Raw genomic sequence first — 22868 nt, forward strand, 5'->3', positions numbered from 1 at the left:
CTGCATCAATTTTAATTTAAATATTTGGAATAGAGTAAGCACTTAACAGCAATATTTTCAGAGTCGAAGGGGAGAGAAATGTAGCTTAGTGACTTCTATTAAAATACAGACCCACGAGTTATTCCATAACCTTTAGGAGTCGGTCTTCTGTTGACCACCACAAAGATGTCTTCATTATAAGTTTAGAACACAGCGCACATGGAAATAGTGTTTATGTAATAGGAAGTTGCACGTCTAAAGGTATGGCTTGTTAACTTCCACATTCTAAGCATCTACACTAGAAAGGACTTGAGATGATTGTTTTTACAGATTAGAAAAAAAGCCGGTCCTGGGATGCTAGTGCGAGGCGCTAGACCTTGGGTTCAAGGTTACATGGAGAAGCTGGCGCGGGCCATGCTGTGACTAAGACCCACACCTCCCCAATCCATACCCTCTTGGTATGTGCACACGGCCTCACCAGAGGGACCTCTATTGACACTATCAGCCTTGATCTCCCTAGGTTCAAAAGTTATCATTCAACAGGTGACTGGATAAAGAAGATGTGGTACATGGGCAGCCCAGGTGGCTCAGCGGTTTAGCACTGCCATTGGCCTAGCATGTGATCCTGGAGACCCAGGATCGAGTCCCATGTCGACCTCCCTGTATGGAGCCTACTTCTCCCTCTGCCTGTGTCTCTGCCCCTCTCTCTCTGTGTCTCTCATGAATAAATAAAATCTTTAAAAAAAAATAAGATGTGGTATATACAGAGTGGAATATTACTCAGTCGTCAGAAAGGATGAATATCCACCATTTGCTTCAACATGGGTAGGACTGGAGGACATTATGCTGAGTGAAGTAAGGCAATCGGAGAAAGGCGATCATCATATGGTTTCACTCTTATATGGAATATAAGAAACAGTGAAAGGAATTATAAGGGAAAGGAGGGGAACTGAGTGGGGAAAAATTAGAGAAGGAGACAAACCATGAGGGACTCCTAACTCTGGGAAACAAACCAAGGGTTGCAGAAGAGGAGGTGGGGGGGGGGGATGGGGTAACTAGGTGATGGGCACTGAGGAGGCCACTTGATGGGATGAGCACTGGGTGTTACACCGTATGTTGGCAGATTGAAGTTAAATTTTAAAAATGTAAAAACAAACAAACAAACCAAAAAACTAAAGGTTTTCTCTTGAGAATGGCTCAACTTCACATGCAAGGCCGCATTAGCATTATGCCATATGCTGTCTTCACAACAGGGAGAGAGACTGCCTGCATTGCAGAGGAAAAGATGTTTTAGTTGAAGATTATTACTTTTCAGCTGCCACTGCTGAGAACACAAGGGCTATCCAAGGCATGACTATATCCTGCTTTTTTAAAAATAGCGTATCACCAACAGGCTCTGGGACGTCGGCACATGGAAAAGGCGCAGGCACTGGCTTGCTCCCTTTTCTTTCTTGGGCTCTGACAACTCTGCCCTCATTGCCACATAGGACCAAATCATCCTCATGATTTACCGGGCTCTTGAACTTCTGAAAGTCATTTCCCACTGTGGTTGTCCAGCACGGTCCTTCCCTTTCAGAACAAGGAAACAGCCTGGAATCCAATGGTTGGTCGGCATGCACCAAGCAAGTCAGCCGTGCTAGAATTTTCAATTATCTGCAGTCCTCTGCTGTGTCAATTACAAAAGGTCGCATGCAAGGACATTCTGGGAGTCACTTTTATGAAGTCTTGCTACCCAGGGAGCCTTACAGATAAATGCTGCTGAGGAGAAATTAATAAACGGCCTTTGAGCGTTTCACAATTTTTAATGAAACAAAAAAGAAACAGTCCTACCCAAGGCCACGTCATTTCATCCTGAAAATCATTGCATAAAAGAGCCACTGAATCAGTAGCACGATGGCTTCAACAGCACCATTGCCTTTGATGCTCTCGAGTGACCACTCGCAGCTAAGGTTTGATCTGTGAGCACTGGGGGCCCTAGAAATGGGCCCACGCCTCCTCCCACCCTGACTGCATGTGCTGGATTTTGAAAACCGAAGAGCACTCGCACAGCAGAGAGCCCTTGTGTTCATCCAGGGCCGACCGCTGAAAATTTCATTCTCCTTCCTGTGCTTTGGCCCTGCCAGAAAAATGTAAAACGGGTTTTATTGCCCAGAGAACGGGACAGTCTTCTGACTACTGAGCCCTGGAAGTGGTCAGCAAGTTCTCATTCTGGCTTGAGGGCGATTTCAGAAAGCCATCCGGTGTTCTTTCCATTTAATTGGCGTATTACTCACTTGAATTCTTCCCACAGGGGGCAAAAACAATTTTCCAGGCTCATTTCCCTGAGAACTGCTTCCATCAAGACCACGTTAGTTTAAGTAAATGGTTGATAAGACTGTGGGGATACTGAGATCTTTAGCCTAAAATGCTTGGCAGAGAAGCCCTCATAAGAAAAGTTCAAATTTTCAAAGCTGGGGTGTTGCACACATGCAAACCCATGTGTGTCTGATTGTGCACAGAGAATCTCATGTTTGCTCCACCCTGGACAGCCCTGGGGCATTGGGGGAGAAGTTAAGAATAATGCAGACCTCTGTTGGGATTTCCAAAGCTTTGTCGTTTTGAGATGCCTCTGAGGAGTGGATTTCCAAAGGCCTGAGTAATTTGCCAAAGAGCACAGAGCCACCGCCTGCCCCACGACAAGCAGGGTGAGCAGCTACAGGGTTGTCTCGGCTAATGAGATGTAACAAAAGAGAACATTTGTGCTGCATCACGTCAAACAACGAGGCTTGGCACCCAGAGCTGTTCTGAAAACACCAGACTAACCTGTTCCTTTGCAAATGAACTTGTGAACAGAAGGGGAGCTTTGGAGGACTTTGTTATGGAAGGAGGAGTAAAATTTTTATCTGGACTCAGCCAGAAGGGCCAAAGGAGTGGTCCGTACACAGGGAATGTTCTCTGGTTCTTGCAAGGAGTCCGAGGAAGAGACTGCGGTACTGCATTGCTTCAGGGTCAATCCTGCCACCGGTTTTGGTTTTGGGGGGCATCTCATTTTTTCTTGCACCCTGATGAGAGGAGCATGCATTGCACACTCCTTATCACCGGCTCCCCACCATGGTTTCACCTTTCTGGTTTACTTTTTTCCTTTCTGAACTACGTGAGTCTGAGAATCCATTTTTCGGGACAAGTTGGAGAGTAAGTGGAAATGAGAGAGAGGTGCACAGTGAGGGGAGCAGAGCAGGGCAAGATGGTGATCCCAATGGCATCTCTACATCTTTGGGCATTTTGGGGGCTCCTTGCTCAGGGTCCCTCTCTCCTCCCCGTGCCCAGGGGAGGCCCCACTTGTCTCTGCAGGAAGAGGAGCTTATGTACATATTCATGCTAAGATGGCAGGAAAAAAAAATATTAAGTCCTCTTGGGAGAATTTTAAATGTTTACAGGTTCTTTAGGGGATAACATTTAAACCTAAAGGAATATTAACTAATTAAAACAAAAAAATAAAAATCTACTTAAGGAAGAAATCATCGCAAAATCCGCTTTTGTCTACGACAGTTAAAAGCACCTGAGACCCACTTGCCTAGACTTTTCTACTCTCTCCTCTCCTGGACTGAACATGCTCCTTTCTCTATCAATACTGAGGATCCAGAACCTTCCCCTACACATTTCTATTTTACTTGACATTTCCTAAAATTTCGTAGAAACTCACTGACCCTTGTTTCTTCATCTCAGGTTCATTTTCAGTCCATGGTAGGGGACTCCACCCCTGCCCATCCTAAAGTGAACGTGGACCAGTGGTTTGATAGATCCCATTGGTGCTTGTTAACCGACGCTCTAGAACTCTCGACAGCATGCAGCAGCATCGTCTCCTCCCTCATGTTTGAAACGCACCCTGTTCATGGCTCCTGTGATGCATCTGGCTTTGCTTCTACTTCTCCTCTCTCCTTTTTAGTGTGTGTGTGTGTGTGTGTGTGTGTGTGTGTGTGTGTGTTCCTTCTCTTTTTCCTTCTATTTTAGTGAATGCCATTGTCTCCCTCTGGTTTCTAGACACCAAATCCTTGCATCATCCTTGACCATGCTCATCTTCATCACCAACTTCTACATCCTTAAGGATACCTACTGGTTTCCCCTATACCTTTCTCTGTTCACACTGCTCTTATGTCTAGTCCTATCTACCATCACTGTTCCCTGGAAAATACTGTGGGTTCTCTGCTTCCACTCAATACTCCTCCAAATGCTGAGGAAAGGGTGCTCAATTAGAACGTACACCAACTCATCTCTTTTGGTACCTGACAAGCCTAAAGTGATTTTCCTAAATCCTTAACATCCGATCTCTGACTTTTAAATTCAAGGTCCCAGTCTTGATGGTATTTGGGTTTCTTGAATAGCCAGTCTTGTTTCCTACCTAGGGGGCCCTGTAGATGCTATTTCCCTGGCTACAATGCTCTCTGAGCTTAGTTGCCTGGGTAATACCAATTAATTCTTGCCTAGCCAACACCAGCTAATTCTTCAGAACTCAGCTCCAATCTAGATAAAATGTCACTTCCTCAGGGAAGTCCTCCCAGCATCATAAATATGTGTGTCTCTCTCCTCCTCATTGGGCCTTATCACCATGAAGGCAAGGTATATGTGCCCATTTTATTCACTACTTTATATGTAGCATTTTGTAGGGATGCAGAAAATATTTGTTGGCTAAATGAGTGCCTGAGTCAAAGTGAACAACCGTGGTTAACGCTCGTACGTGAGGGGTAAGAGAGTCAGTGCAGGGTCTTTAAATCTATAATTCAGATCAGGTGATGACATAGATTAAAACATGAGTGGACTCATGTGGAGGTTTATGTAAATTTTGCCATGAGAAAGAGCTCCTTGTGGAGAATGATATTGAGAATCAAGTTAGATCACAAATAAATGCACTTACAAATCTATAGCCAAAGAGCTTCCAGAACTGCAAGATCCACAGTGTCAGAAAACGAGTTTTCTACTCAATATGCATGTTGTGAAGCACAATTCCTGACTCATCATTAAGTAAATTTCTAAATGTTTATTAAATGAAGACATAATCTCAAAGGAAAATAACGTGTACCTATCATCACAAATGCTACTTTCTGCTCTAAATAAGGCTTAATGATGCTTAACTTTGATCTGCTGTTGTTTCTTCTAATGGCTTTGTGATTATAACTTCATATTTTGGAAAGAGAAGCCCTTAGTGGATAATTAGCAGCAATCAAGAGAAGCTTAAATATGCCATCAAGGTAAAGTTTCTGTCAAGAATAATTTTCTTTGTAGGAAATACATGTCGTTGAAGCAGGCCGAAGGCACACATGCAAGCACAGAGGAGTTCTGAGAACCATCTCACTGGGACATTTCTCTCTGGCCCACCTCCCCCACCGGTCACCCACGCTGAGAACTCACCACGGTGCTTCTGCAAGTGATGCTCTGTACCTTTTGCAGACCATCCTGCATCTGAGGCCTGATTATGCTACCAGCTAGTGAGTTTCTCACAACTGACCTTCTAAATGTCTCAACTGAATTGATGTTTACAGCCAGGTCTACTTTTCTTCTTCTTCTTATTTTTTTTTTTCTAACCCAAATAGGCATAGTCAGTGACACAACACCAACAATAATTTCACATGGATAAATAACGTGATCATGTTAGAAATACTAATCTCATCTTTAGTGGGTTCTGCAAAATCAAGGAGATCTTAAAAAAATAAAGCTTTCACGATGGAGTCAATCAACATCTCCGTTCCAAATGGTATAGATTTTAGGATCTATATAGAAATTGAGAGTCATTACAATTATCCAGGAAATTTAGACAATTAGAGCATGTCCATGGCCCTTGAAATGGCAAATCTTAGAAGTTCCTTAAATATGAGATAAAGGGACAAGGTACTTAAGGGGAAGAGATCTAATAAAGAGACAACAGCATTGACACAAATAGACATTTCATTGTGTTAGTTCAAGCTTTGCCTCTGAGTGATAGGATACCTAATTAAAATGATACTTTCAACTTCAGAAATCTTCAGATATTAAGTACTTGTTAGAAAGCTAGAAGATGATAACAGTGTAAAGGGGATAACAAAGATTTCTGCCAGAATGAATGTATGTATGTATTTGGCTATTTTGTGGAATAAAGTTACATTTACCAATTTCTCTAGAATTAGGATCAATGATTTTAGACATTTTTTTCATCAAGGTATTCCCATCTTCTAAGTAATAATTGCTCTTATGGAAGGTGGGTTGTGCATTCATTTGGGTTTAATATTACTTGAACTAAACAATTTTTTTTAAAGATTTTATTTATTCATGAGAGACATACAGAGAGAGGCAGAGACACAGGCAGAGGGAGAAGCAGGCTCCCTGTGGGGAGCCCGATGTGGGACTCGATCCCCAGACCCTGGGATCACACCCTGGGCTGAAGGTAGGTGCTCAACTGCTGAGCCACACATATGCCCTGATCTAAAAAAAAATTAATCTCTACTAGTCAACTTCTATTCGTGTATAAATATAACTAAGTTCCAGTCTATCAAATGTATGGTTCAAATAACAATATTTTGAGCCACTTAGATGGAAATAGTCATTTTATTGCCCGTCTTTACTCTTTAATCATGATTCCCCCCCCTCCTTTTTTTAGTAGGCTCCATGTCTAGTACAGAGCCCAAGGTTGGGCTTGAACTCACAACCCTGAGATCAAGACCTGAGCTGACTTTTACAGAGAGTCAGTGCAAGGTCTTTAAGTCTGTATTTCAGATCAAGAGATGTAGATTGTAAATTAAAACACATGACTGTACTCATTTGAGCCACCCAGGTGCCTCTAAATCTTCTTTTAACTAAATGTTACCATTTTTACAAAAATTATATTTATGGATATTTTCCAGGCTAGTTTAAATTTCAGGATATGCTGCCAAAGTGAGAGTAGTCTGTCTACATCAGAGTAAAGACTTCCTGCCCATGAAGTTTTACATAATCAATATGCAATAATTAGCTATGAATCCCAAGCCATTTATCAAATGCACTAAGATATACTTCCAGCGATTACTTCTACCAACAATATCCTTCATTTTTATAGCCCTTTGTAATTTACAAAGTAATTCTACTGTCATCAATTAAATCATAGAAATATCATTTTAAAGGTAAGATAAGGACATTGAGAGGCACTGTTAACTCATGACCGAGATCACTTGGTTGGAAATGACAGAGGCAGAAACAGGACCCGAGGCTTCTGCCCCATGTTCAGAATCATATTTTTCATATCGATTCCCTTCCAATGACAAGTACCCTCACCCTTCCTGTCTTGTAATTGTCTGATCTGGACTTCAGTGTTTTTATTTACCTTGTTACTTTTGATGGAAGCATGTGCAAATGAACCCACAAATACCAGGACTCATGAGATGCCCACACGGTTATCTTTATAAAGCCAGTGGGACATTGAGAAGGAAAGGGCCAATTCAGGACACTTGCCCATCACTGACTGGTTTTAAGCCCATGACTGGACTCAACTTTGGGCAAATAGGAGTTATAAAAAAACTTTCATTAGAACAATCTAAAATTTAGCAAGAAACAGAAACAGACCAAAGAATGCTTTACTTTAAAAGACCTCTGATTTTTTCTAACAGAAGTATTTAGACAGTTGCTCATGCAGATTTTAAATAAATTTTGAAGATTACCACCAGTTATATACACAAAACATATATGATGTGATATATATGTATATGAAATGACCCATGGCAATCTTAATTGAGTATATATACTCAAGAAAAAACATGCTAACACAGATTATAAACATGAGTTTTTATACAGCAAATGTGCCTCTAAGGATCAAGTCCAGTAATAACAAAGGGAGTTTTAGGATTTTTAAAACTGGTAAGGATCTTAAATGGCCCGTCTTCCACCTCACTAGGATTAGTGCCACTACCAGAAACTAAAGTCTAAACTTAGCATAAATGTGTATTTTAATCTATTGTAGAAAACCAGAAAATTAATATCTATCATCCACAGTACAGGCAATCTCCATGACCGTGTGGAGTTTGGTGTTAACACCAGCTGGTGCAATTGCCTGACTAAATCTCTGCAGAGCCCCTGCCACCGTCTAAGCTCAGGATAGAGGTCTGTGTCCCTCCAATGAGCAAAGGAAATGAAAGTAAATATACAGAGGAAAAACCATGATCATATTTAGATGACTTTGAAAATAATAGAATTTTATCAGCCAAAATGAACTATAGTACTTAATTTTTTTATGTCTAGGCCCAATTTTTAATCTTAGATTTTCAAGTCAAAAGCACTTTTTTTTTTTTTTTTTTTGGCCTTTGGGGTTACTACAAAACCAAGCAAATTCTGCCTCTGAACTATCTCCTTACTGATACATTTTTGTCAGTTTAATCCTTCAGGTGTCCTGTGAGATATCAATATTGACTTGCTTATACTTAAATTGGTTCAGTGGAGAAAAGAGGGGAGGATTATAAAGATTATCACTTTTTAAAAGTAACCTATAAGTTTTTTTCAGCAAAGACCAATCTCACGTAATTTCAAGTCTTTATCAAAAAAATTCAAGCTTTGTCTTAAAGGTAGAAATATTAGTAGATAAAAATTGTATTTTGTTATACAGAAATGATAATTAATGGGATATGTACTGTCTCATCTCATTCTGATACCTTCATGCCACTGCAGTTCAATGTAAAGCAACAATCTATTTGTACCAGGAAATATTTCCAGCCTTATTATTTTCCATATAATTGAACTATTGAACGCAACAACCACTATTCATTCAGAAAATATTTCCTATGGGAGAAATAATGTGTTCGGATTCAATTATTTGTATTGGATTTTACACTTACCATTTTCCCTTGTTGAGATTATTTTCCTCCCCAAAATTAAGATTTTGTGTTTAAGAAGACACATATTAAGCCTACTATGTAATCATTACCTTGAAATTTCCTTTTTTCCCCCTTCTTAAGCAGTTAGCTTCTTACTGTCAGAGTGTTGGGCTTTGTTAAGTACCACAAAACAATCTTATTTTTATTCAAAATCAATTTTTAAAAATCAAGATTGAGGTCAAAGGGGGGAAAAAAAACCTGTCACTTACTTTGCTTTAGCTTCTGCATCTTCATATGCTTTATTGGAAACATCATCCAGTCCTCCAATCAAATGCTTGAAAGAGCTGGTGGGAAAAACACAGACATTAGGATAAACCCTCTACAGAGTCGTTATAATGACAACCTAGTCAACCATATACTGAAACAATCTAAAAGGATCTAAGTAAAACTGAATTCAAACATTTAATTCAGATACATTATTAAGAAACACACTACCATCTCTCTCTCTCTCTCTCTCTCTCTCTGTGTGTGTGACTAATAAATAAATAAAAATTAAAAAAAAAAAAAAAAGGGATCCCTGGGTGGCGCAGTGGTTTAGCGCCTGCCTTTGGCCCAGGGCGCGATCCTGGAGACCCGGGATCGAATCCCACATCAGGCTCCCAGTGCATGGAGCCTGCTTCTCCCTCTGCCTGTGTCTCTGCCCCTCTCTCTCTCTCTCTCTCTCTCTCTCTCTCTCTCTGTGTGTGACTAATAAATAAATAAAAATTAAAAAAAAAAGAAACACACTACCAGATAATCATAATGAACTCCGAGAGCAGTGACCCCTTCCGTCTTGTTTGGGTCTATGGTTCCCAACACCTAGAACTGTATCTGGCCAAAGCAGATGTCCAAAAGAAAGGATGGAATAAAGTCTGTGACACATGAAATGATATATCACAAAGTTAATGGGTCACTTCTACTAGGGAAATAACAACATGATCCACCAGTTACAGAATGTCTACCGTATGCACTATCCTTTCAATTATCTTGAACATATAGTAATTCCAACTCTCTAACACACTGTAAAAGACAAGCATCACTATTGCCACCTAACAGAATTGTAAACTAATCTTCAAGGGCAAAATACATATGCAGAAGTGAGGTAAAGAACAGAAGAGAATTATAGGAATGTCAACTCCTATAAGATACTATAGGGTTAGCCCAAAATGAACACACACACACACACACACACACACACACACACACACACACGACAATCACCCTCGAAAATTACTGAAATGCAACCAGACACAGTAACCCCCAACGCTACCAAAGTAGACTGAACAGAGGACCAAAGGGAAAGTGTATCTTCAAAGTGTTCACATAATAATCAGGGCCCTGCCTTACAGGGGCTTGCCTGCCGGGTAATAACAAATAGTTACAAGCAGTCCCGTTGAGTCGGTATTATCTCCACTGCATAGATGAGGGTAGTAAGGCACGAGAGGGTAAGGAACTGACATCAAGTCACACAGCCAGGAGGAGTGAAGGCTGATGGGGAAGGAGGCCAGCATTCTCCCCCAGACCCCAGAAACCTGCGCCGTGGCTCCTATCCAAATCACTGTGCCTTGATGCCGACCATCAAATCCCTAGCAATATCTAACATGTGTATGGAAAATAGGAAAGTGCTGTAAGAAATCACATCCTAGTTTTCAATCTCTATAATCTCAAAGCCTGGAAATGCCTTTGTGTCTTGTATTAAATGACAAAAGACGCCTGATCAGATCCTGAAACATAGGGTATTTGTCGGTGTAAGTTTAAATGTTGCTTAACCACTTTCACAGGCGCTGTTTTTTTTTTTTTTTGAGAGTTTGTGTGTTTGGGGGGGTGGGGGTTAAATGTGTAGAGAGGAACTTGGTGGTTGCTTGGGGGCCCAGTTGAAAGGAGGTGGGGCAGCCATGAACTCCAGCTTTTGGGTAGTGATCTCATCTGGAGGACAGGGTAACTGGAACACTGAGCTAAACCACAGAAGATTTCTAATCCAAAAAGGGACCTAAAGGATGTAACAAGAGGCAAAAGAATCGAGCACCACAGAGCGTCAAGTTTTCTGTGATGAATTGCGGTCATGAACACCAAGTGAGTGGAGGCTGCAGTTGGTGATGGTCCTTAGACAACTTTCAAAAACATATAATGATCAAATAAATTATTAATAATGATTCTTGAGATTAATTTTAAATGGGATTTTTGCCATTGTTCTTTAAATAGCAAAATTCCCCCACTTTCCATAGAATGCCTCCATCATGATTTAGAGAAACTCTCCGAGGCTAGATGAGTTTCCACTGTTGAGTAAAACACAGTATTTTGCTGTGAAAATCAGTAATATCTGGTTGATTTTCTGTTTTCATGGATAATATAAAATTTAACCACAGAAGGTGTAAGTTACATGTGCAGGATGACTCCAGTTCTGCAGCACATCCAGGACCACAGTCCATGCCGCCTTATCCCCACTCCTGTCCTCTACAATACCTACAATACTCAGATATTTTTTTAATATGACCACATCCAAAACCATTTGAAAAGGCAATGACAGGAACCCAAAAGCATAATGTGGTAAAACCAAAAAGCAACAACCACTAAAACAGCTTTTCAAAGGCATTCAGACAGTGTTCTTAAATTTTTAACACTCATAGTCATTTTGAGTTTAAGTAGTTAAAAAAAATATTCCTCTTTGCATCTAATTGGACTTAAATATATCATAAGCAGGATGGGATATTATTTAGATTTAGAGGGTGAATGGATGACAAATGAGATAAGGATGAAATCTTTGTAATGTAAGAGAATCTGTCCATCCTACTAGGTTTGGTTAAAACAACATGGATCACTTTTTGAAAAGGCAGTTTGAAATTCCTATTCACAAAATATACAAATGTAAAACCCTACATCTGGTGGAGCTCTACAGCGTTTAAAAAGCAGAAACCATCTAATCATAGAAATGAGTTTAAAAGTAAGTAGAGCCTGATTGGGGAAAAAAAAACACTTTTAGAATGGTTATGAGCTCTTTATATCCACTTTTGTTAAAGCTTAGTCATATCCAATGACAAGTATCACATTTAAAATGAATGAACAAAAGAAGTATTTCAAGTGTGACTTTCTCATGTAAGTTTTCTTAAGTATCCTTGATTTAAAATATGAATTTTCTTGGGGTGCTAATGATTATTTCTTAATTTTTTTTTTACTTAAATTCTGTACTTCTTAGATTTTAAAAAATGAAGGGAATGATATGAACTCACAAGAGGCCCCTATCTTGATATGATAGGAACTTATTTTTGAAATAAATTTCCTCTAATTAAGGAAAATGCTTTTCATTTAAAATGTAATCAATTTATTATAGAAAAGCTTTTTTAAAAAAACGATTTTATTTATTTGAGAGACAGCGAGAGTGAGCACACGTGCCAGCAGAGGAAAGGGCAGAGGGAGAAGGGAGAGATAAACCCACCACCCTGAGATCATGACCTGAGCCATAATCAAGAATCAGATGCTTAACTGACTGAGCCACCCACGTGCCCCATTACAGAAAACTTTTAAAAATTGAGAGAAGAAATTAAGAAATCACTCATTGTTCTCTAACCACAAATAACTAATGGAAATATCTTTACGTATTTCTTTTTTACTTTATTTTAGGCAGAGCTTTATTGTTGTCATGCATAGACTTGTAATGTCTATTTAAAGCATCTATGACATTATGATAGATGATTTAATATCTATGATTTAATATCTTGATTTTTAACTTCATATTATAGAATTTAAGCATACAGTTTTATTTTTTAAAAACTTCATAAGCACTATTTTCATGGACATATAATAGTACATTACATGCACACACATCGTGAAATGCCTACCTATCCACCTACACAGGCAGAGCCCAAAACACATATGCACACACGTATACAGGTGAAGCAGGGGTGTGGCACCCATGTACAAAAACATTTGTGTTTACACTGTTATAGATTAAACGTAATGGAATTTCTTTTTAAAGTAAAATACCCAGGACTATAATCTTGTCTTTGAAATTAGAACCACACGTCCTTCGCAAATGATCTTTATTTAGAAAGCAATCCTGGCCAAGCGACGTTCTTTCAAACCCAGAACAAAGCCATCCTGCTAATGGTCTAAGCATCCTCAAACAGTAAAGTCAACCATTATGCTTAACTAAAAGTTGAAGAAAATGTAGAATTTTTAAGTTGTGTTAAGTTCCAAGTGGCTGCTTCTGTCTGTGGATCCCTGCGATGAATAATTTAAGAATCTTAGTAAGTTTAATTGATGGTATTATAGAATTTATCATTCCTGGTGCAAGCATGAACTAATTAGTGTCGCATTTTTCCCTCTCACAGATATTCTGCAGGAACACCTGCCATCTGTATGGCCCCTCATCAAAGAGGCATTTGGAAAAGTATTACTATAGGTATCAGGTGTCTTTTTAAATATTTATCAAGTCCGATGACATTTCTTGACTATTAAAAGGAAAGATTTTTGCTGTTCTACTCATAAAGGGATTATAACACAATGTTTTACAAACTTTTAACAGCTAATGAGCAAAAACTATAAAATATTTTTTATCATTTATAATAAGGATGGGAGACCAGAAGACATTTAGTTCTGTTTATAGATAAACTCAACAGTTTATGTGTGAGTTGTATTTTAGCATTGTAAAATAACCCATTTCACATATATGCCAGACATACTCTGGAATAAATGAAGAAGACATTAATGAGCTTCACTCATTAATTAAATTGGAATAAATTCACTCATTAATTAAAGTGAGACTTTCACTCCGTGTATTTCAACAGCAAAATTTATTGCATGCTGAGGCAGTATCAGGAAACTTTCCTCTTGCTTTTCATGGGATGTGAAATCTGGTTTTAACAAGTCTTCACAACTCTTAGAGGGGGCGGATAAAATGTGATTAGTTGAGCACACAGAGGTAGAGAGAGATCAGATGGAAAATCCCTTTTAGGTATAATGCTGGTAGTTTGAACACACGTGCAAGAATGTGGGTGGAAAAGAAAGGAAAAAGGACAGAAAAAGGGATGAAGGAAGGAGAAAAGTCTGGATCTAGGAAAGGAGGAAGAAAGGAAGACAGGAAAGGGGGCGGAAATGTTATGTTCACATCGAGAATGGTATTTACAGAAAATTTCCTTCAAAAGTATCAGTTAAAAGGCCACATTTCCTATGGAATTTTTCTGTTTTAGAACATTATGGTGACAGTAACTCAGTGGGTAATGATTTCAGTTATTAAGATGCTTTCATTATTAAGCCAAAACATCCTTTTGAAGGGAGCTGATTACTCAGTGGTATGTCTAAAAAGTGTATAATTTTGTTCTTCGGTTGTGATATGATGAGACTTCATCTAGAGAGAAACGGGCTATTATATTATTAGAAAACCAGTCCAAATGCCAGAGATGAGCTTTACCATGCTGCTAAAAAGTGACAGCATTTACATTTCACTTTACAGTTTATAAAGCACTTTCTTCATTAATAAATTTTGTATGTGCTCAGTAATACATATTAATTGATTTAGTCTTCATGGTCTTTTCTCCTCTTTTCCACTAAATTGGGGATCTTGTATAACAGTGCTTAGAATAATTTTTTTCTCAAGTTGAAAATAAGGTGGGAGATCTCAAAACTTATTTATAACAGCTTTTTTCTTGATTATATTTTTAAATAAGATGCTATTCTATTCTTAACAGTTAAAGAAGTTTGTAAGTCAAAACGAGCCAAAGGTAATATCTTAAAAACCAGAAATGACTGCAAATACTTCAACAATGCTAAGCAATTTTTTTCCAAGCATTATCTGAAGTCTTGATAAAGCTCTCTTACTTTGACAGGTATATATGATTATACCCATTACACTTTCTTCACCTGAATCTTGGCTAAACCTTTAAAAATATATTGTATTGTATAATGTATTAAATAAAATACAAAGTGTTTCGAATTAGTTGGGACATTTGTTACTTAGCTAAGTCCAGGATATTAGAGGTATCCTCCATTACTTCGGTACATTTATTGAGAAAATCTGCTAATTCACTTTGTGGCTTCAAAAAAGGCTCTTTGTTACTTTTGTTTGATTCTTTTACTCATAACTAGAGTCATAATTACCAATGGTTTACCTTATCAAGCACCATATGAATATATATTTCATTAGAGGGAAAAGGATCCCCAAGTATAATAAAACCAACCAACATTCATATCCTTCCAAATATCCACTCACCCACCCATCCTTTGTCTATTCAGACTCACTTGTGTGCTTGTGCCATACCTATTATCTCTAAGGAATGACTCAAGCTACTGTGGGTGATGCAAAAAGAATAAGATATACCCTCAAGAAATGTACAGCTTTCTAATAGAGATAAGAAACAATTATCATACAAGGTGGGAAGGGAAGAATGGTTGAATGCTATCAGAAGGAAGACTCCAGGCACCTGAAGGCAAAATCAGTTAAGTGTCAACTCTTGGTTTCTGCTCAGGTCATGATCTCAGGGTTCTGAGATGGAGCCCCATGTCAGGCTCCATGCGGAGCTCAGAGTCTGCTTGAATTTCTCTCTCCTTCTCCCTCTGCTCCTATACCTCATGCTCAAGCTTGCTTGCTCTCTCTCTTCTCTCCCTCTCAAATAAATAAATACATACATACATATATAAATCTTTTTTTTTTTTTAAAAAAAGGCAGGCTCTAATATCTATAAAAATAATGTTATCTATTCAAAATTAGACAGGGTAGTAATTTAAGAGAAAGCCATTAACACGTTTATGAGCAAAGTTTCCTTATCAATTTTTTTATTCTGCACATGTTATTCTACACATGTTTATATATTTCATTCTGCACATATGTTATATATAATTAAAATTACACATACCAAAGTGTCATATATTTGTCTCTATGTTTCCTTTGTAACAATAACCCCTTATCTATCATTGGCTACAAGGGCTTAATCAACAAGCCTCGAGAAACCATCAATTCTCGCTTGAAGTATCCATCTTCTCACTTCAGGTCCATAGCATGTGGGGGATGTGGGGGGTTTCTAGCCTGAAACTATATCTGGCATCTGGTTCTTACTTTAGGGCCATGCAATTCTTTACTCCTATCCTTCAACTGTCTCAAATGGGACCTCTCAATGGGGTTTATTTATTACGGAAAACTGATGACAAATAATACACCTTAAATTTAAACCATTTCCAGATTCTTTTTTTTTTTTTAATTTTTATTTATTTATGACAGTCACAGAGAGAGAGAGAGAGGCAGAGACACAGGCAGAGGGAGAAGCAGGCTCCATGCACCGGGAGCCCGACGTGGGATTCGATCCCGGGTCTCCAGGATCGCGCCCTGGGCCAAAGGCAGGCGCCAAACCGCTGCGCCACCCAGGGATCCCCCATTTCCAGATTCTAATTATATGCTTTAAATGAAACAGAAGTTGAAAATAATGATCCAGGTGCAAAAAAAAAAAAAAAAAAAAAAAAAAAGTTACCAAAGAAATCAAAGAGTAAGGACTGATCTCAGGGACTCTCTCAATTCATTAATGATTCTGGAGAAACAAAAATCCGTGTTGCGTTAACCACATTCTGTGTCTCATATGTCTGCACAATTAGTCTTCTCCACAGCAGAGTCTTGTTGAGTTGTCTAGGCTTATTATCTGTCAACTGACATAGACTAACTTTGGATTTTAGGATTTACTTTTTTTTTTTTTTTTTTTTTTTGGTGATCCTAACAGTAAGATGTTGAAAATTTGAAAGGGATTAAAAACCCCCAAGGAATAAAAGATTACTTGTAATCTATCACCCCGAGCTAAGCATTCATATTTTGGCATATATTCCTCTAGAGATTTAAAATTCTATTTCAGAGTTGGAACTGTACTGTTTTAGTACTTACTTGACTTCAGGCTGTGTCTGCTTATACTAAAGCCAACTCAATAGTTAAATGAAAAAAACAAAACAAAACAAAAACAAAAACAAAAACCCAAACAATAGTGTAGGACATCCTTGGTTATGTAGAAATAAACTATGAACTAAATTTCTCAATCTCATTGATTTGCTTATTTAATAATTTTACTGTTGAAACATTTGCAATAGTTTCTTGCTTGAGGTTTTATTTTTCTTACTCTTTTGAACTTTCAATCTTTAACTATGAAGACTATGTTCCACCTTAGTAAAGAATGTAATAAAAGAAAGCCTGCGTTTTAAAGGCTGTATTTTAAGATATTTCCCACAAAACCATTATGAGTTTATAAATATTATACACAAGATTCCTATATGTATTTTACCTCCATCTGAGACTGACTGAATTCAAGAATCTTTTGTAGACCAGCACTTCTCAAAGTATGATTGGTAAACTCTCACTGGTCTATGAAGAGATTAGTAGAGAAGCTTAGAAAATTTTTCTAAATTCAGAAAATTTTATAGTAACTTGACATTACTGAGACATCCACAGGTGAAATCAGTGGACTCACATTTTTTTTTTTAAACTGGGCAGAGACCTTGTTTAATTGTTGCCACATTCATGAAGTGAGAAACATTTGGTAAAAACTACATAGATGTCAGACACAGAAGAGCAATGTTAAATGTGTGATATTGTAAGATTAGTTTGCTAATTGTAGCCCCAAATGTACGAATTCCAGAATCTATTTCTTTCACCAAGAGATAATTTAGATGTAACCCTAACTCTACAGGATAAATGGATGGAACTGAGTGTTAATGAAGGATTAATGAAAACAGAACATCATGTGTTCCATTTTCAGGGAAAGATAAAATCAAATATCCTGAGTATCTTGAAATTGCCTTAAAAACAACTTCTTACATTTCTAACAAGACATCTTTTTGAGACTAGTTTCTTTATTCAGTGTATTAAACAAAACACAAAGCAGTTTCGATACATCATTCCCTGCAAATGGCATTTCCATCAATCCAGTGTAGATTAGAAAAGGAACATGTGGCCCATTGGAATAAATATTGACATATATACTATTTTCTAAAAGTAGACCTATTGCAGCCAGAGCAGAGAATGGCTGTGTCACATGTAAATTTTGGTTTTGACTGCAAAAAATTATAATAACCATTCTCCACCTTAATGCTTATACACACACTTTCAATGACAATGTGATAAACTTTTGTGATTCTTTTCTTTTTATACAGTGTTACATTTGTTCTGGTATTTTTACTGAAACATGATTTTGTGTATGTTCAATCTAATAGTTTCTAAAAGCAGGCATTTATCTTTTTCCATTTTATTTTATCTTACGGAAGTATCTGTTTATGATGGATTGGAAATGCAAACAAAATTGGTTCTGAGCATAGATCCTTGGAGTAGCATCATCTTAGATCATTCACTCTCTCACACCCTCTTACGTGCCCCTATCTAAATCCTACCCGATACCCTGTGTTTGTCTTTTTAGAGTACTTATTGCATGCTTCTGGATTTGGCCAATTTTTGGTCAGTCTCCCTCACTAGATACTGAACTCTTTGGTGTCCAGGGTTTTTTGATTTTTTTGTTTTCATTTTTTCTTTTCTTTCTTTTTTAACCGTGTATCCCTGTGATAGTGAAGCACCTGCACAGAATTCACTCAATAATAAATGCATATTGAAGAAATTAATGAAGTGGTTATTATTTAATCAACTTCTGTAATACTTAAAAGAGATCCCTAGTCCTGGAATTTGATCATCTTATATGTGATGAACTTTATTTTCTTTGTGAAATGGAGAAATACATTAAAATTCTATATATTTCCAGTAGGAAGTAGAATGAATGGCATATTAAAGAATTTATAGCTACAAATAATAAATATTAACATACTAACACAACTACAATATAAAATATTTATGAAAAGCACAGGTGCATTAGTAATAGAATGCACGGTGGCATAACAGGGAGCAATCACTGACTATGCCAATCCCATCTGTCTATAATTGGTGAAGAACTCTGTTGTACCTGGGAGTAAAGAAAGTCAAAAGAAACACACATACTCTGGGCACCTGCTGGGTCACTCCAGGTAGTGTGGGAAGTAGCCTGGGAAATGGGAATGCACGTCTCTGGGTAATGAAGACTTCTCTCCAGCAGGCCCAGGGACCCTATTTACTGTCATATCTCAGATGGTGTCACTAATGTGGGAGAGCCTCTGTTAGCCTCTGCATGGTAAGTGTTTTCCAGAACAGAAAACCTTACTTACTCTTTCCAGGGCTTAGTCTAGAGATCAAGGGTCAGCAAACTTATGCCTGTAGACCCACGCTGGTTCACGGCCTGTCTTGTAAATAAAGTTCTACTGAAACACAACCACACTCACTCCTTCATATGTTGTCTGTGGTTGCTTTTACACAGAACAGCAGAGTTGACTACTGGTAACAGAGCATGGCCTACAGAGCTAAAAATAATTACTATGTGGCCTTTAACAGAAAAGGTTCGCATACCTCTGTTCTAGAACATCCTTTGTTCCTCGCCCAACCACCCCACATAAAATCCGACACTAAGTCCTGTGATTCTACCTTCAATAATTCTCTATTCCCCTTTGGTTCCAGCCACCATTTGCTCTTTTGAGGATTGCTATAATTGCCCCTTTCCTTACCTACTAGGCAGGGTAAACTTTTTTTTTTTTCAGGGTAAACTTTTAAACACATAATTTAATCATCTTAAACGTCATGATCAGGCCTATCCTTTCTGATCTTTCTGCCTGGTATCTCCTACCATTAAGCTCCCTGTGACCCATAGAATGTGTTGAGCTTGCATCTACCCCAGGGCCTTTGTCCTCTGCCTGGATCATTCTTTCTCTAGATTTTTTTCTTTTTTTTTTTTTTTTAAGATTGTATTTATTTATCTGAGAGAGAGAGAAAGAGAGATTGAGAGAGATTAAGAGAGAGAGAGAGAAGGGGAAGAATCAGAGGGAGAGGGAGATAATAGCCAGCAGACTCTCCACTGAGCATGGAGCCCCACACAGGGCTTGATCTCAAAACCCTGAGGATCATGACCTGAGCTGAAATCAAGAGTTGGACACTTACCTGATGGAGCCACCCAGGCCCCTCGCATGGCTTTTTCTTAATGCCATTCAGGTCTCAGCTCAAGTGTGTCCTCTTTAGACAGATCTTCTCTGACCAACCAACAAAGTAAATGCTCTAAACCCTCACTTAACATGACAATCACTTTGACCCATTTTATTTTAATCCTACAGTTTATCACTTGCTAAAAAATTTGTTTAAAAACTGCTATCTTTCTCACACTAGAATTAAGTCTCCTGAGATTGAGGACCTAGTCTACCTTATTTATCAAGAACTCTTTAGGAACTAGGATATTGCCTGATGTATGAGAGAAATTTGAAATGAATTAGTGAATAGATGATGGATGAATCATTCATTCATTCATTTATTCACTCACTGTGTGTGACCAGAAGACAGGCAAACAGTTAAGTCTTTTGAAGCAAAGTTTTATTTAAAATTCATGGCTTATGAGTTGAAAGTCCTGTATCTGTGTGCCTCTTGGAACATCCACCTATATGAATAATGAATTTTTAGGACAAAGGTTTTTATTTAAATGAACTCCTTATCTAAATTTCGGATCCTGATGAAGACATACATTAGTATAAATATGACTGATTTGGTTTGCAACACTTAGCGATTTATCATTAGATTACATCTAGGACATTAAATGAGGGTAATTATTTTAGATTATAATAGAAGTTATGTCCATGAATCCCAATCGCAATTAAAGTGGAAAAAAAAAAGGACTGAAAAATGTGGCACAAATTTCATTGTCAATTAAACAGGAGATATTAGAATCAAATCTCATGTGATAGGTTAGCCTTTTAGGTTGAGGGGAAAATATGCTTCTAAGAATAGATTGCCCTAAAATGACAAATTCCATTGGTTTCATTTTCTTAAAAAAAAGATATCCTAACTATACTTAAATCAGACAGTTCACACAGTGGATAGATTTTGTGAGGTTCAGCAGTATTTTAAGTACGTGTTGGAAACTCTCTTTTATTGATCATAGCAAATACATACCAACAAAGGTGAAAATAATGCATTATTCTTTCTGCTATTGATTTTCTGGGGCAAAAATACATGACATGAAAACCAATGATGATGTCTTATATATAAGATGTCTCATATAGTTTTGATACTTTCACTAAAACAATCCACTTTCCCCAATGAAAACAAAATATGAGTAACCAAATAACTTTCCCCATAATGCTGTAGATTCTCAAATCTAAGACCACTTTGATGTCTGTTTTCCCAATTACGATAGACATTTCTTTTTCGTATTTTCCTATTCTCAAAGTAGAATCTATGGCAACAGGGGATATTTTATCTATTAAATATTGTCAAACTTATCCCCTTAGAAATTATTTACAATTATTTACAATTTATAAATCCACAAAATTTTTTTAATCAAAATTGTCTAAAACTAAATAAGCCACATTAAAAACCATAAAAATCCATGGCTGATATATTTTAGTTTACCTAGATGTATCAATTATGTCAGAATACCAGTTAAAACAATTTGCTCTTTTGTAATGGGCTATTTAAAAATTGCCTCTAAAAACCTTAGGAAAATGACCTGGGAACATAGAATTCTATGAAAGCCATTAAACTGTTTTTAAGCAAATTAAGTGGTCATTATCTGGGGCTAGGACTCGGTACTAATTATCTGCTATTTCTCAAGTCCTTCCTTCATGGTCAACCCAATTCTTTAAAAGATATATTTCTTATTTCTATTTGTTTTTTTTTTAAAGATTTATTTATTTTAGAGAGCGAGCGAGCAAGCAAGCACATAAGAGTATGAGTGGGAGGGGCAGAGGGAAAGGAAACTCTTCGGAAGACTCCATGCTCAGCATGGAGCCCCATGTGGGGCTTGACCCCATGACCCTGAGATCACCACCTGAGCCAAAACCAGGAGTTGGACGCTCAGCTGGGGGTGCCACCCAGGTGCCCCAGAAATAGGTTTTATTTTACCAGATTATCTTATTTCTTCTATTGCTTATCTATAGAGGTTCCAATGAAGAAGCACATGAGTCTGCTAGGGCTGCCATAAGAAACTATTACAGATGGGTGGTGGAAGCAACAGAAATCTACTTTTTCACAGTTTTGTGGGGTGGGGGTCCTAGATTGAGGCGCCGGCAGGGGTGGTTTCTGGTGCAGCCTTTCCTCCTGACCCACAGATAGGCACTTCTCAGTGTGTCCTCAGGGGCCTTCCCCATATGTACACACCCTGCTGACCCTCTGCCTCTTCCCACAGGGACACCAGTCCTCTGAGGTGAGGACTGACCTCATCTCTGACCTTGTCACCCTCCGTTACCTTGTAAAAGCTCCCTCTCCAAATGCAGTCAGGCTCGGGGGGTTGGGGTTGAGGATCTGGGAAGACAACTCAGCTCATGAAGAACTATTCAGGGTGATTTAGAAGATACATCTTCTGGAGTGTCTGTGCTATTTAAGAACATTTCCATTTCTGACTTTTGAGTGCTTCATAAAAAGTTAATGTCTTGGTTTTCATTTCTTTCCCTGGACCTCAAGTGTGGTAACATAATCATTATATTTCTCTCCCAGATAAGTGCCCCAGTTTCTCCCTGAAGCAACCCCCCTGATTATCCCTGACCACAAACTCTCCCCTCTCTCCTCCAGACTCTGGCTCCGCCAGTCACAATGTTTCTTATCCCTTCACTGTCACCCTTGCGACGTTTCCTCCCTTTCAGCCAATACCCAGGACAGCCTCCCCAATCCTAACAGACAACACTAATTTTTGTGACCAAATGGTCGGTTCTAAGAACTGCTTTTCCCAACCCTCAGTGCTGTTTTTCATAGATTCTCAACCTGTGTCCCCCTGGCATTCTGGTTCCACTTTTCTTTCACTTTTACTATGGCTTCCCCTCAAGGTCATCACTCATCTGCTCATGGGGAATTCCAGGGGTCTCCTTCCAGGTCCCACACTCCATGACCCACCTGATATTCATGGCCCTGCTGGCTGGCTGCTCCAGACATAGCCTTGAAATAGGGACCGTGACAACACACCAAACTGCTTTGTGCCTTTCCCTGATGTTCATTCTGCATTCCCCCCTCCTCCTCTTTCTCTCCTCCTCCCCTCCTCCTCTTCCTTCCCT

At 38.4% G+C, this 22868-nt stretch overlaps 1 protein-coding gene across 3 annotated transcripts in view; it reads right to left on the bottom strand.

Annotated features, from left to right (window-relative positions):
* Nucleotides 1–22868, bottom strand: part of PRKG1 (protein kinase cGMP-dependent 1) — a 1197769-nt gene that overhangs the window by 106999 nt on the left and 1067902 nt on the right. For all 3 annotated transcript variants that reach the window (XM_041728585.1, XM_041728584.1, XM_041728586.1), the window contains one exon: nt 9035–9109. In XM_041728585.1, coding sequence (XP_041584519.1) covers nt 9035–9109 — 75 coding nt within the window. The remainder of the gene's footprint in view (nt 1–9034; nt 9110–22868) is intronic.

Source organism: Vulpes lagopus, chromosome 14, assembly GCF_018345385.1.
Source record: "Vulpes lagopus strain Blue_001 chromosome 14, ASM1834538v1, whole genome shotgun sequence".
Lineage (NCBI taxonomy): Eukaryota > Metazoa > Chordata > Mammalia > Carnivora > Canidae > Vulpes > Vulpes lagopus.